Source organism: Anser cygnoides, chromosome 17, assembly GCF_040182565.1.
Source record: "Anser cygnoides isolate HZ-2024a breed goose chromosome 17, Taihu_goose_T2T_genome, whole genome shotgun sequence".
Classification (NCBI taxonomy): domain Eukaryota; kingdom Metazoa; phylum Chordata; class Aves; order Anseriformes; family Anatidae; genus Anser; species Anser cygnoides.
In genome coordinates, this window is record NC_089889.1 from 10,556,326 (window position 1) to 10,570,730 (window position 14,405).

The window sequence follows — 14,405 nt, forward strand, 5'->3', positions numbered from 1 at the left end:
CAGAGGGCTGAAGTAGCTGTGGTGTTACAGTGATGTCTGATGTGTGGAAGGAGAGCCAAAGGGATGAGATGTTCCAGTCACAGCTGGCGAGGTAGTGTTGTGCTCCAGGTATCTCCTCCAGGTCCCACTATGTAATGCTACTGTTTCTGCTGCTGCAGTGTTCTGGGCAAACACAGTGCTCTACCTTGTGTTCAGTACGCAGCTGTAAACTTTTATGGCCAAGATGACAGATCCCAGGACGTCAGGGATGTTGCAGGGCTTCCAGTTACCTGAGTCGATGTTAACATCTTCAGCAAAAGAACAGGTAGTGCCAGGGATAGATCTATGGAAAAAAGCTAATAAAATAATAAAAAAAGTATTTACAAAACAGGGTCAGCCAGCAGAATCTTCCTTGGACAAATACACTCACACTCTCTTTTACAAATATATTTTATTATTTTAATGCTTATTAAGAAATGTAACCAAGACAGACTCAGCAGCACCAGTGGCTCCTCACTGCCCAGCAGTCTGATGACTTCACAGATATGAAAATTTCACAGATTCAAAACAAACAAATAAAAAAAACAACTTTGGTCAATGCACTTTAAATACATATGCATGCACAGATTCTCCCACCCCTTTCCCTCCCCTCCCACTGGTAACTGACAAACAGAGGGAAAACAACAACTATATTCATAAAACATTTAAATTAAAAGAGTAAGTGTTTCCTAGTGACAGCGTGTGCAGCAGGGTGTTCATAGTGTCTTGACTCACAGACCAGAGAGACAACTGCTCCACAGGACGGGGGCAGGAATACCAGCTCCTGGGACAGAACGAGGGAAGCGAAGGATGTTCTCAGATCAACAGGTTCCAGTCTTGAATTCAACGCATGCTTGTGTTAAGAGTCCCAGCAGACGAATAAGACGGAGTTACACAGAACACTGTCCCCTTTTGGGGATTCTCAATCTGTTAGGTTCAGTCACCTCTCATGCAAACAAGGAACTGGTGTGATTTTAGTTACTCTTGATGTGCTTTACTGCAAAGAAGGCCAAAAGCTCAGGGCTAGAAAGACAAAGCTCCTTGGTCTTTCTCAGAGCAGTCTGATGCCCAGAACAGATCAGGAGAGAACTGACTATTAGGCACCTAAACCTACCAAACACCACTAGAGAGTATCATGCAGATTTAATGCACCACAGCAATTACAGCATGCTTGTCCTTCCCACAAAACACAGCTGAACTGATGAGGGGGAGAGGGGGGTGTTACTGCTCATGGTCATGAAGCAGAAGGGCTTTTGTTACACCTGAACGCACTCATGAAATGAGACAACGCATCTGAAAATGAGATAATCCAGGAAAAATCTCTCTACCTCAGTCATATATAGACCAGACAAAGTCAACCCTCTGCAGATATCGGGGCAAGGCTGCCTCTCTGCCGTGACCCCGAGGAGCCATGAGACCACGCATCCCTTCCAGAGTCCTTCCTCAGCAAGTCATGCCCTGGGCTCATGCCAGCCCCACTCCCCTGAGACTATCTGTGCAATCCCCAGCTCCTCCCAGCACATTCCCACTCCCCCGAAATCCTCCCAAGCACATACCCTACAAATCCTCCTTCCCCACCAATATTTCCCATCTAACCCTAACACTCCAGTCTGCTCTCACACCTTGAGACCTTCCTACATCCTCCAGCATCCTCTGGAGCTTCTTTTCAAAGAACGATCAAAGATTCAGACTACTCCACGTAACTCCCAAGCTCATCTGCACAATAAGCTCACAAACACCAGTTGGGTCCAGTGGCAAGTCCTTTCTGTCTACAGCAACCCCAACTGTCCTACTATGACCCTTTGCTAGTGCCCTCTGTCAAACAAGCATCAGCCTCTTTCTCCTCTCACTCAGCTCTGTTCAAGAGCTGCAGTCCAAGCTTGCACAGAGCTTTGAGATACTGCTGATCCAAGAGGAAACTGCAGGACAAAGCTGTAAGTGCATTTGCACACACAAAAAGCAGTTCCCCATAGAGAAGACAGACCTAAGAAGAACTCTTGATAAAATTACTCCTGGCAACTGATCAGAATTTTACTTTCTCCAAAACCCTATAAAGCAAATAAACCCTGGAGCCTAAGAGTCTCAAGGGAATGCTGAAATTCATGGAATGCCCTCACACCAAATGAGGAACCACTTCTCTCTATGGGTTGTGAGCCATTTTTAGTAACATGTTCCAATTCAATGAAATTAGCCTCTTTTTACCCCAGCTCTTCCTTTTTGGACCCACTGCACCTTGGATTCCCAAAGAGATCTTCTCTAGCCTCTCCTGATGGTCACCTCATTCTTCCTTTCGTCTTGTTACCGTCTTTGCTTATCGAGAACAGTTATTTCATTAGCTACATCTTCAGCTAGGAAGAAAATGGGGATAATATGAGTGGGAGGTTAGGAAAAAATTATTTAACTTTTTAAAATGATCCTTGCCCTGTGTGGTTTGGCAGAGGTACTTCTCTTAAGACTGGAGGGCACTGGCAGAAGGAGAAAAGAGCAGACTTCATTCATAGGACCTTAAAACTTCTTTTTTTAAAAAAAGGATGGAAGCCTTGAAATCACGATCCCTAGGAAACAAGTAAGAATTCCAAAATTCTGTTCAAAAGGTTCATGCTCCCCCTCCAACAACTGCTTTGGAAACATCTTCTGAAGGTCCATCTCAGACATATGTTTGCCAGAAGGCACACAGCATGTGGCGCAATTGGCCATTCTTCCTTCCTGTGACTAGACTTCCAATTCTATATAAAACATGCTGCCTCCTTACACCCTCCTCCTACACACATCCCCTGGCCCCTTCACATACCCTTTTCATGTCACATCTAGATCGCTACTGTTGAAAGGAACTGGACACACTTGGGGGGCACATCAATCAGTGAGACAGAAACTGATTTCAAGACATCTGGAAACGCAAAGTAAGTGAGCATGGCGATCTGGTTGGGCAGGAAAGTTTTCCAGAAAGACAATCTTAAGTGTGTCACATCAACATAGATCAATTTGATTCTTGGGGCAAGCAAGCAAGCAAGCAACTCCCATAATTGAGTGCGAAGAAGCACAGGAAACAATAGAAAGCAACCAACCTACATCAGCTGTTGAAAGTCTGATGCAACATGGCATAAAATATCCCTTTACAATGGCAACTAAAGCTCAACAGGAGACACTTCTGCACTCGCGTGTGTTCCAGCACATGAGCAATGCCGGTATTTTCCCACACTTCCTTCCCTGCTCTGCTTCTTTGTGGACCTAATTGTTATTGACATGAATACCGGATGTAATCTTGTGTTATTCTTAGAAACATTTCAGCTCCCAGCTGAGGCCCAAAGAGTTCAGACCCCCACTTTTCTGACTGAATTCCTCTGCTGCTGTTTCAGGAGGCCAGAGGAATCATCCCGTACACAACCTACAGAAATATTCCATCAAGACCGTGAGTAACAAGACTCCAAAACACCCTACAAAGGAACTACCTGCAATGTCAGTCACAGAGAAATAGCTTAGTGTTTGTTAGTGGTGCTGGAGTGATAATCCACTCCTCTGACGTTAAGACTACGTGGAACAGCCGTGCCAAGAAAGCAGCGATTCAGCTGAACTGTGGAGTCTATTGTTCTTCATACTTGCCTGTCTTCCTGCTAAGGATGGGGGTGGCAACCACATCTTCTTATCCATCTCACAGTAAGCTTTGTGGTAGCCTAGAGCAGTTACATACTTGAGCACATTCAACATTCTAAACCACTCCCCACCTTCATGAAGACAGACTGGTAAAAAAGAAAAGCTTCTTCAAATAAAACTGACTTTCATTTTAATACTTCACAATATTTAAAACAAACATGGAACGAGAACACACAAACCTAATGTGCTCTTCCCCAAATATCAAAATTCAGTTCCCCTTTCCTTCCTGAAAATGAGACTATTTGGGTTCTGAAACATTAGTGGAGGGACATGAGGAGGACCCAGGGTTGTGGGCTGATAACTCTGACGTTTTCAGCTATGGAAAAAGTCCAGATCCCTGGAATTACCAGACTTCTAGCCTTCTTGTAGGACCATGTCTAGTAGGACTTGCCTGTCTCCCCAGAAGGCTAGTGGCATTGGGCATGGAATATTTGTCCTTGAAACAAAGACTGGACAAGATTTAGGTAGAATACAAGCTAGCATGGCACTCTGCCATCCTTGAGCTACCACAAGTGATACTGATAGAGCTAACAAGTGATACAGGAAGTTACCAAACCACTGTGAAACTGCTCTACAACAAAGCATATCAGTGCATACCTTTGCTGCAGAAGATTTGCCTCTCTCTTACACAGACTACTGTAGTTTCTAAGCAGATTTCCGCTACTACTGATTGCTGCCAGCTCCTCAGAGCAGGAGCATCTTCTAATCAGACAGACCCAGATCTGCTGGCCTCTGCACATCAGGCTTCACAGTAAAGCACATCAGGAAACAACTGAAATCACAGGAGAAAAGGTGTTCAAATAGAGCTCGTGGGGATTCCAGAATTAAGTAATAGGTATGTCCCATCCCACGTTGCCTTCCTCCCCCCTACCCTCAAAAAAAAAGAGAAAACAAATCCCATCCCACAGCATTTTGAGTGAGGATGAAAACTTAGGACCACGGAGATAATTTGCATTCTGGGATCCCAGGACAAGCATAGACACAGAGGGAAAAAGCAGTAGCCAGACAGTGCCCACCAGCCTGCGGACACCTCCCTCCTGATAGCTCCCCACACCACCTTGGGGCACGACCAGCCCTGGTAACACAGCCCACTGCAAGGTCGAGCACCATGTCCTGCTAACAGCCCTTTTGCTAAGGGAACTCCATATTACGGTCTCTGTTTTCATTATTTGTTTGACAGAGTGGAGAGCTATGAGGTTATATTTGTCTTGTGCATCTGGAACACTGAGCGCTCAGGGAATGAATATGAGTTCTTGCCCATCTTTATAACTTAACATAATGGAATCTAAACAAGACAAGAAAAAGTGTCCAAGCAACCTGTTGCAGTATAAGCTTTAAAAACACGAACTGAAAGACAAAATGTCATAGTTGAAGGTATCCAAAGTTCCTCTCAGGTAAATTCCTCCTCCAAACAGCTGCTGGCATCCTTCCTGACCAATAGATGTTGCTATCCTCCTTCCATTTTTTCAGGGCCAAATAATTGGAGGCCCCTCCCTGTTGCTCCTTGCAATTAAGTGAATACTTCCAGCCATGGTTTTATTTCTGTTGGTAAAGACAGCAAAACTGACGTACAACCACAGACACACAGTACAGCATAACGTTATGATATGCTCTGCATCATGAGAGTCTCCCAGTGCCGACCTTGGAATGCCATCTTTGACCTTGGCACTGCTCTTGATGACAGGTCAGCGATGGGTAGCGTGTCTCTCCTTTCTTAGTCCACTTCGATGGTCTCTTGGCTTTTCTCCAGTCTAGTATTTAGGGTCCTCCCAAGAGTCCTGGGTAAGGACCCCTTTCTCCACAGCAATCTGAATACACACCTCTCCCCCCGCCCCCCAGACTCCCTTTCTGCCATGGCAGAGGCCACCCATTGGAAAATAAAATAATTCTACCAGGAAGACTTCAAAGGACTCATCAGGAAACATCAGCTGCTGTGAAGGCTGTGCTTTCTAGATCCGAGTAAGACACCTGGGCATCAATTAGCTCTTCGCTGTGAAGCTGCCTGTTCATGCATGCATCTGAGAGAATTCCATTCCTGCAGGAATGCGGGAGATGCCCATTCGTCTCCATGTCCAGAGCATTCCCATTCTGGTGCCATTCCAAGACAGCTTTGCATTTGTTCAAGTCCTGCTTTTCAGGATCCCTGGGAATCTCCCCATTGGTGTATACCTCTAACGCATACTCACTGATTCGTATGCTGGCATTCTCGCCGTCCCCGCCATGGGTCGAAGTCCTAATGCTGGCTGTTCCTGCCTTGAACTGCTCCTTCCTGCCCAGGATATGCTGGCTGATGATTTTGCGGAAGGTATATCGGAACTCTCTGATCCGGTAGGCATAAATTAGAGGATTTACCACTGAGTTGGCATGAGACAGGATAATGGCCAGATACATCAGCCAGAGGGGAGCATGGGCACAATTAGGGCAAAAAAGGGTGAAACAGTTAATAATATGTAGTGGAAGCCAACAGACTGCAAACAATCCAACAATGATGGCTAAAGACTTGGCCGCGTGGACTTCCTTCTGCAAAGTGGAGCGTGAGCGCTCCCCGTGTACCATCTTGTTCTCCATCTGCTTGAGCTGTCGCCGGGCTGCCATGAAGATTTTCAAGTAGATACCAAACATGAGGAGGAGGGGCAACAATACGCAGGCAAAGAAGTTGTAGTAGACCATGTACTCCATGGTGACCACTGCCTCAAATAGGCACACCACCATACTGTTGCTGCAGTTGATGGGAGAGGACTTATTAGTACCCAGCTCTTCAATCTGGGAGCGCTTGTGCCACCCTAGCATTGGTGTCAAGCCAATGATGAAAGATAACACCCAGCAGATGGCAATGATACCTTTGGCTCGAGAGCCAGTCACCAAGCCATTGTACCTAGAAAGCAGAGGAAAAAATGGGAATTACACCAATATCATTCAACAAGCCCCTGACACACAAACAACGGCCCAGTGCCCCAGAAGACAGCAAGAAAGGGCACATGCTTCTTCAGATGGGTCTTTGAACTGCTGTGCAGAACCCACCCAGCACAGCATGGACTCCACGGTACCACTGCATGCCGTCTATTTCCCTCCTCTTTCCTTTAGGCAGTGACTAGGCTACAGAAAAGCAAGGAAATTAACATAGCTTTCATTCGTGTACCTCCAACTCCACCATCCCACTTGGCTATGCACATGGATCTCACAGCCTGGATAACTGGCAACACTGCTCTGACTCTTGATGGTAAAAATTGCCCTGGCTCCTTCACCGAAGGCTGAGGTACCTCCTCCTTTGTGCCAAGGGAACAGGCTTCTAGCAGAGAACTGCTTGGCCTGTCTCGCAGTTGATCTGCAAGCCGAACGACACCAAAGAACTTGGAGGCACAGGGCTGCTGGCCCCACGTCCACGTTCAGGTAGGCTCTGAGGAAGTATGTTGGTGAGTGAACTGCAGAGGCCAGGCTGGCGTTCCCTTGCACAGCACCTCTGCCCCACAACAGCATCTTCAAGGAGTCCAAGAAGTCATCACTAAACTTCCTTAAAGAACAGAGACAAGGCCAGCAGTTTCCCTCAGCAGCCCAGAAAGCTGACGCTGTGTCAGTTCCTCATAAAATCGAGCTAAGGACAGTGCTCTGACTACTGCAATGCACACACCGAAGGCAACTTCAGTGATGAGGATATTGACACGCCTCGATCAAGCCTGTGCTCCTAGCAACAAATCCTCCAAGATCTGCTGAAAGAGCTGGTAAGCAACACGGTAAGAACCTGACAGTGCAGCCAGAGCCCTCAGTTTGTTGCAAACATCAGCCAGTTCCCAAGGCCTCACAGGTTACCGTGAGCCTTGAGCCAACTCCACCAGTTCTTCTCTCTAAAAACCTAAATCAAGGCAACTGTTTGACATTTCAATGCAATTTCCTTTACTTGGTAATGCTCAGCATGGAAAGCAGATAGCTGGATTCCCACATTGTCCAGTGTGGGTCCCACACTGTGTTTGACCCCATGTGTCCGCAGGCAGACCACAGCAGCTCCGGTCTCCCAGTGTTTATCCAGCGCTCCTTCTCCCTCCGTCCCCAGAATCCTCTCAGCAAATAAACATTTTTTCCCTCCAACAAGCCATAGAAATCTTTCCGTCTCTTAATGAAATAGTGAATCCCACAGGTTCATGCTCCTACCCCAATGCCAGTTCAAAACAAAGGCGGGGAGGTGCTGCTTTCTCTGGGCACAGCACAGAACGGAGATCACACACACACTTGAAATCCCTGCCGAAGGACCTTGGGAAAGCTTGGCTCCACACATGACCTGGCAGGCCTGAGTCTCCTTTCCGCAACTGCATTTCCAAATTGGAAAAGGAGGAGCGGGTGAGGGAGTCAACCACACAATTCCCAGCACCCAAAATACATTTAAGTCCATCTTCCCGAAATCAGGCAGGGATTCAGCCAATCCTGGGAAACGAGAAGGTTTCTCCAGCAAGTGGTGGGTCCTGATCAATGCCTAGGGGTGGCTCAGGGCAAAGCATGGATGGTAGCAGAGAAGCTGCTTACATTCAGAGCTAATCAACACAGCAAAACAGCATCTGTGCTTTGAAAAGAACACTTGGGGAGCAAGAGGTTGGCCGAAGGCACTTGAAGCTTGGAAAAAAAAAAAATCACAAAACCATGCAGCCCTGGAATTGGCTACATCTTGTCAGAGGAATTTTGAAATTGTGCAGCTGTTATCCCACGACTAGAGATGTCCCTTCCCTTCCACTAAAAATACATTCATTACTGCTCCAGGCAAACAACACCCCCCCCCCCCCCCCCCCCGCCCCCCCCCCGCCCAGCTTCTCCCTCCCTCTTACCCTCTGGGGATTCCCATGCAACAAACTTTACAGAGCTTAGGAACAGCACTTAACCCAAGCAGCCTGCTGCTTTCCAGCTGTGGTGTGTCGCGCTGGCAGCGGGAACTCTCAGCCCATCAGTGCATTTCCATAACGCCTTGCTCAGTATCTCCAAGAGTTAAGAGTGAAAGCTCACAGCATCTACTGACAGTGTGTGGCACTATGCTGGACAGGAACCCACTGAGGAGTGTCCCTTCACTTGGGAGAGCTTCATTTCTAGGACCTGCACTAGACACTGCCGGCTGACCTGGCTGAGGTTGGGTTACTGCTGGACGGACTTTCCTGGCTGCCTTCTGTCTGCCCACTCAGAGAGCTCCCCAGGCTGGCATTGAGGAATGTATGTTCTTGGTTAGATGCCTGCCCAGGCTCACAGCAGCCAGGTCAAAGCTGCTCTCTGTACTCCCAGTGCTGCACAGCTCCACGTGGTAAGCGCAGGGCTTTCGGTAAGCTTCACATATAGCGTGGCACCCCTATGGAGGGGGCGCAGCCTGCCAAAAGGAGCTGCTCACACCTACAGCCTGTGTTCTGCATGACTGGTGATCGGCTTTGTAGCATGTCTGATGTGTCCAGACAGCACTGGACTGTATGTGCACAAGCGCTTCTTGTGCTTCATGGTTTTTAACAAGTCATTATGAACGCTGTTCACTGGGCACATCCCCCCAGCGCCCCATGCAGCTGCAGTCACGGGGGGCAAACAGGAGGAGGATATTCTGTCCCTCCTACATGTATCTGGAAATGAGATGCTGACAGTCCCAGATCACCTAGGAAATCTTGAGCAAGAAACCAAACCCAGACCTTCTCATGCACCACCTAAACAACTCTTTCCCATGACTCTCAGTCAAGAAACTTCCTCCCATTATCAGGTGTAACTGATACTGGTGCATGACTACACTGGGGGGACAGGCTGGGGGGGTGTCCCACAGACGGGCACAGGGCTCCCAGCAGCAGCAGGCAGGCACTGTGCTGTTGCTCACAGCACAACCAGCTCCCAGACTAAAACCTTGGCAGCAGTAAGTTCCACTCGAAGCCACAAACAAATAACACTGCTTTTAAAGCCATGTCCATGGTTGCTCAAAGGAAGAAGTGAATTATTCTTTCATATTAGGCTGGATCTGGCCAAAATCTGCTTGACAAGATATGAGCACATGTAGGAAATGCTTGGTGTAAGGTCAAAAGGCTTATGGTGAGCAGGGAAAGACAGAAGTCCAGTGGCACTCAAAGCAGCAATGAAACATTAAGTCACCAATTCACTGAATCAGATGCTCAGATAGGCCCATTTGAGAAAGCAAACCCTGAGAATTAAAGGAAATGCTGAAACAGACTGTTCTCAGTACAAAGGTCCCTTCTGAGTCCTAGACTTTATTTGAGGCTTTTATCCATCTCTCCAGTTCTTCCCACCCGACTTAGAGAAGGCAATTCTTCACGTCCAGCTCCCTTAGCCCCTGGCAGAAAAGCAACCTGTCACCCCACTGCCAACCCAGGGCTGCAATTTCAGTCCCCACTACATGGGATAAATCTGACCCAATGCTCCAAGGGAGCTGCACCTTAACAATGCTTTCCCAGACAAGCATCCCAGAGTCATCTCTGAAGTACCTTCCAACAGAGGAAAAGCTCTCCGCTTCAGCAAGTTACTGTAGCTGGCACCAAACAGCAAGCACACGGATTTATGCCTCAGGTGAGCACGTGAAGCCAGCACACAGAGCAAGCAGCAACCTAAGAAAACTTTTCCATTTGGCTGCAGGAAGAATGACTCCTCTCTTTCCAGTGCATCAGAGCTACCTGTCCTTCACCACGGGAATACCTGCACCGCAAGTGCATGCACGAGAGCACGTGGCTGGGCACAGTGCCCTCGCAGCATTTCCTGGCACCAAAGAGCCTGGAAAGTGGCAATTGTTCTCAGCCCGTGACTTCATCCTGGAGCTCCGACTCACAGCCAGTTTTGTTCAGAACACCCAGGGGTTTTATATCAGTGACTGCAGATTTTCAGGTACCTGCCATGTTAGAGAGACACTTTGTATTTAATTCTACACCGAACAATGGCTCGGACTCACTTCCTCGGGAGCGCTTTACTGCCACTTGCAGAGTGTTACACTTGTATTAAACCTGGCAGCATTCTGCAAAGCATTTCAGAACTTTCAGAAAGTTTTTCAAATTCTGCACAATGTTTTAATTATTTGAAAGGCAGAACCCATAAGACATTCACTAAATAGTGTTTTTGTTTTTCTTTGTATGTTTACATTTTTAGCTATGCGTACCTTTCCTCTCTGCAATTTTTTGGGAAAGGTTCATTTTATCCACAGAAAAATCATTCCAAACATAACACCAGTTATTTACTGAGGTATCCAATACTAAGCAGAATCAGAAATCCCACTCTTGTTTCCTTAATACTTACAGTTTATTTGTGTGGGAATAGGTATCCATTGAGACGTGGTTATCTTTCTTAGGACAAATCAGATATGAAACAGTTAAAGAAGAAAAAAATAGGTTTGGCCCTTTTTTGTTTCTCTAGAATACACAAAGGAAGTCTGTCTATTTTTAAGAGCATTTATCGAATGAATATTGGGAATGCCTCTTGTTACCTTTTCTGTCCTCTGTAAAGAGAGAAGTATTCCCAGACATTAAAGGATGGGGCAAAAGCATTGCATCCTTAGTGGCAGAATTTTCCTTCCAATCATTTGACGCACTTTTGAGACAATCAGGTGTTAGAAAAAGAAAAAAAAGGATGTGAGCAGTCTGAATCATACCTCATTTCCCTCTTCAGCTAATCAGCTTTCACTTTCTCAGCATGTCAGAACCTATAAATCTAACGTTCGTTCATCCATAAATTCTTCTGAGGAAAATGGAATTGACAACTTCTTCATTCCTACTGTAAAAGGACAAACCAGTACGGGACAAGGAGGGGGAGGAACCCATGGATCTACCTGTCGGTTTCTGCATCCAATAAACTCCATGATTTCTGGGGTGGAAAAGGGTGTGTTCTGTTTTTTCAAAAACAAAACAGTGAAACAGGTACACTGCCCAGCACTGGTGCAGTCATATTTTACTAAAAGACTCTACTGTGTCTATTCCAGGAAATTAAACTGCAAAGACAATATAATTAGAATAGTACCAAAAATGGGCAGAAATCCAGATTTTTAAAATCCTTTTCCTGGCAAATCATCCTCTTAACAATATGAATGCTTAAACCGTCAGCAAAAGTTTTCAGAGTTAACTTATGAGAGATGAATTAAAGACATCAGACCTTTTCAAAATCATTTCAGACGCAAGCTACCAAAGGCTTCTCTACACATGTTTCTTTGTACTATTTATCAGTGGTGTATGAACTGAAAACGTCTATCTGTAGAAACGCAAAAAAGCGGAGACAGTTGAATTTACAGGTATATTGATAGAGCTTTCCTCTGCAATGGAATGGAATTGTTATTCCTTACAACTGCCTTAAAGCAGAGGCTGTAACACTTAAAACTGTAAGCTTGGAAGCCAACAATTAACGGTAACGTTAGAGCAGCACAAGCATGCTGGGACAAGCCTTCAGGAAAGACTATGCTGCACTGGTCCACATGGAAAGGTAATCTCCGCAGCCCTGGGGAAAAGAATGCTTTCTATTTTTGAATGGGAGGTCTGTGTTCATCAACATAAGTGCTGGATGACCAAAATATTCACAGGAGACAAAACCAGACTGGACAGCTTGACACACGTGATTTAAACTTGACAAGAGCAAGGAGATCCAAAACCTCAAAATTGAGAGCATAATAATCGGAAATTTGTTCTGTTTTTGCAGCTACATTTCTTTTTCAGCATAATGGGAAGCAAGTCTCTCCATTTGTGAGAGCACGCTGCATCCTCCTAAGGATGAGAGAGGAAGGAAGGAGACTCCTGTACGCTCTGCCAGCACTGGCCTCTCCTGGGGCTCTCTCTGCATCTTTCAAGCTTGTTGAACAACTTGCAAGCGTTGTCACAAAGCCTTCAAACCCAGCCCACAACACGCAGTGCTGCTCTGCGCCCACAGGCAGACGTACCCCATCACAAAGTGCTTCTGGGAGACGGAACTGAGTAGCTGCCTCTGTGCATGCAGCAAAACTTCCCCTTGTCCCACATCAGCCTCCCTGGTTGCACACCAAGTAGCAGCCAGTCTTATTCAGCTTTCAAGCTCTAGTGTTTAAATGTCCTTCTATTCCTTTAAACTCCAGGCTGGAGAGCACAGAATAACCACCTTCAGGGCTGGAGTGGGGACAAGCTCCTGCCTAGGCCTAACACACACTTTGCTTGCAGATGCAGCTGGAGTTAGTCCAAGTCTTCCTAGCTTCCTCATGGCATGCTGCCTCTCCTCCCTTCACATTAAATGGACCCAAAGGGAAAATCCTCATCCATACCCTCCTACAAGCCTGCTCCACCAGCTGCAGGCAGTCCCCTGTTCTCCCCAGTAGGAAGAAGACAAGCTGACCTCAATCCCCTTTCTGTCCCCACCACGTATTGTTCTAGCTCCACTTTCCCACTGCGATCCTTCCGGTGCTGCTGGCCCTGGCTCAGAGCACAGGTTATTGAGGTTATAGCACGATCCTGTCTAAATATGGAACAGCAGCTCCTAGGCAGCACCGCTGCAAAGCCAGGGACACAGGCTGTGTGAGATCAGGGAAAAACAGGAAAAAGAAACGACCAGAAAATCCAGCAACCAAGGTAGGCCCCTAGAAACATGGGTTTTGCTCCCCACCCGCCAAATTACAAGGGAAAAAGCAATGCTGCTCATTTAACTTTCCCCTCCTCAGCCCACCTCCAGATCTGCTGCTTTTAGTGATGCTTGTTCCTCACCACGATACCCCCCTCTGCCTCCCAGCCCATCCCGTGCTTACCTGAGGGGTATGCGGATTGCAATGATTCTGTCGATGGCGATAGCGAGGAGGCTGAAGATGGAGCTCTGAGTCAAGACCAGGACGAAGCAGGCAATGAAGAGGCAGCCATAGAAGAAGGCACAGAAGCCAGTGCTGATGGTGATGGCAAAGGGGATTGCCAGCACTCCCACCGCAATGTCAGCAGCAGCCAGGGACACCACGAAGTAGTTAGTGACGTTCTGCAGGTTGCTATTCAAATAGACTGCCCAGCAGACCAGGATGTTGCCCAGGATGGCCAGCACCGCAATGACCAGTTCCAGGATGATGTAAGCTATGTCTGAGAGGAAGTCTTCTTTCCCATGTACTAGCATGGTGAGAGCAACCAGGCCAACGTGAGAACGTGCCAGAAAAGCTCAGCGTTCATATCTGCAGAGCACTGAACAGCCAAGACACCTCAAAGCTGTCCAGGGTCTGAGGAGCACTCAGCTGCCAGCCAGCGAGGGTGGCTCACCCTCGCACCTTTCTCCACATGGCTGCTGAAGATCTTGGCAGGAGCAGGTGTAAAGAGAAGAAAACAGGGCCTGCTAACTCCAGCCAAGTAGATTAACCAGATGTAGAGTAATTCAAACTCCAGCAGATGAATGTACAGGAGAATACCTCATGTAGACAAACACTGCTTCCCAGGCCACAAAGTCCGGCAGGCAACACGACACAGCAAGTGTGCTGGATGGCAGCGTCACATCGCCTTTGAGTTTTTGCTTCCTGCTGACAATTACGCTGCTAGTCATGGCTTCCTGTCATACCCACCTACCAGCAACATCCTCTGGTTCTCTTTTTCCCTTTTTCTGCCCAGGACTTAGGAAACGTTCTCTTCAGCTGAAGCAAACATTCGACTTCTTTTGTAGTTTCCTTTAAAAAATAATAACAACAATAAACAAACAAAAACCACATACGCTAAGTAATCAGCTCCACGGCGGAGATGGAAAAAGCAAAATCTCATTAAAGTGGCACATTAAATTGATAACGGATATTAAACAGACCTAGAAGAATACATCATTGG

General features: G+C 46.9%; 1 protein-coding gene across 10 annotated transcripts in view; it reads right to left on the reverse strand.

Annotated features, from left to right (window-relative positions):
• Positions 1-397: 397 nt before the first annotated feature.
• ADORA2A (adenosine A2a receptor) overlaps positions 398-14,405 on the reverse strand; it is a 33,306-nt gene continuing 19,298 nt past the window's right edge. For all 10 annotated transcript variants that reach the window (XM_066978668.1, XM_066978667.1, XM_048064059.2 and 7 more), the window contains 2 exons: positions 13,367-14,254; positions 398-6,544 (listed from right to left, as the gene is read on the reverse strand). In XM_066978668.1, coding sequence (XP_066834769.1) covers positions 5,584-6,544; positions 13,367-13,716 — 1,311 coding nt within the window. In that variant the 5' untranslated portion in view covers positions 13,717-14,254 and the 3' untranslated portion in view covers positions 398-5,583. The remainder of the gene's footprint in view (positions 6,545-13,366; positions 14,255-14,405) is intronic.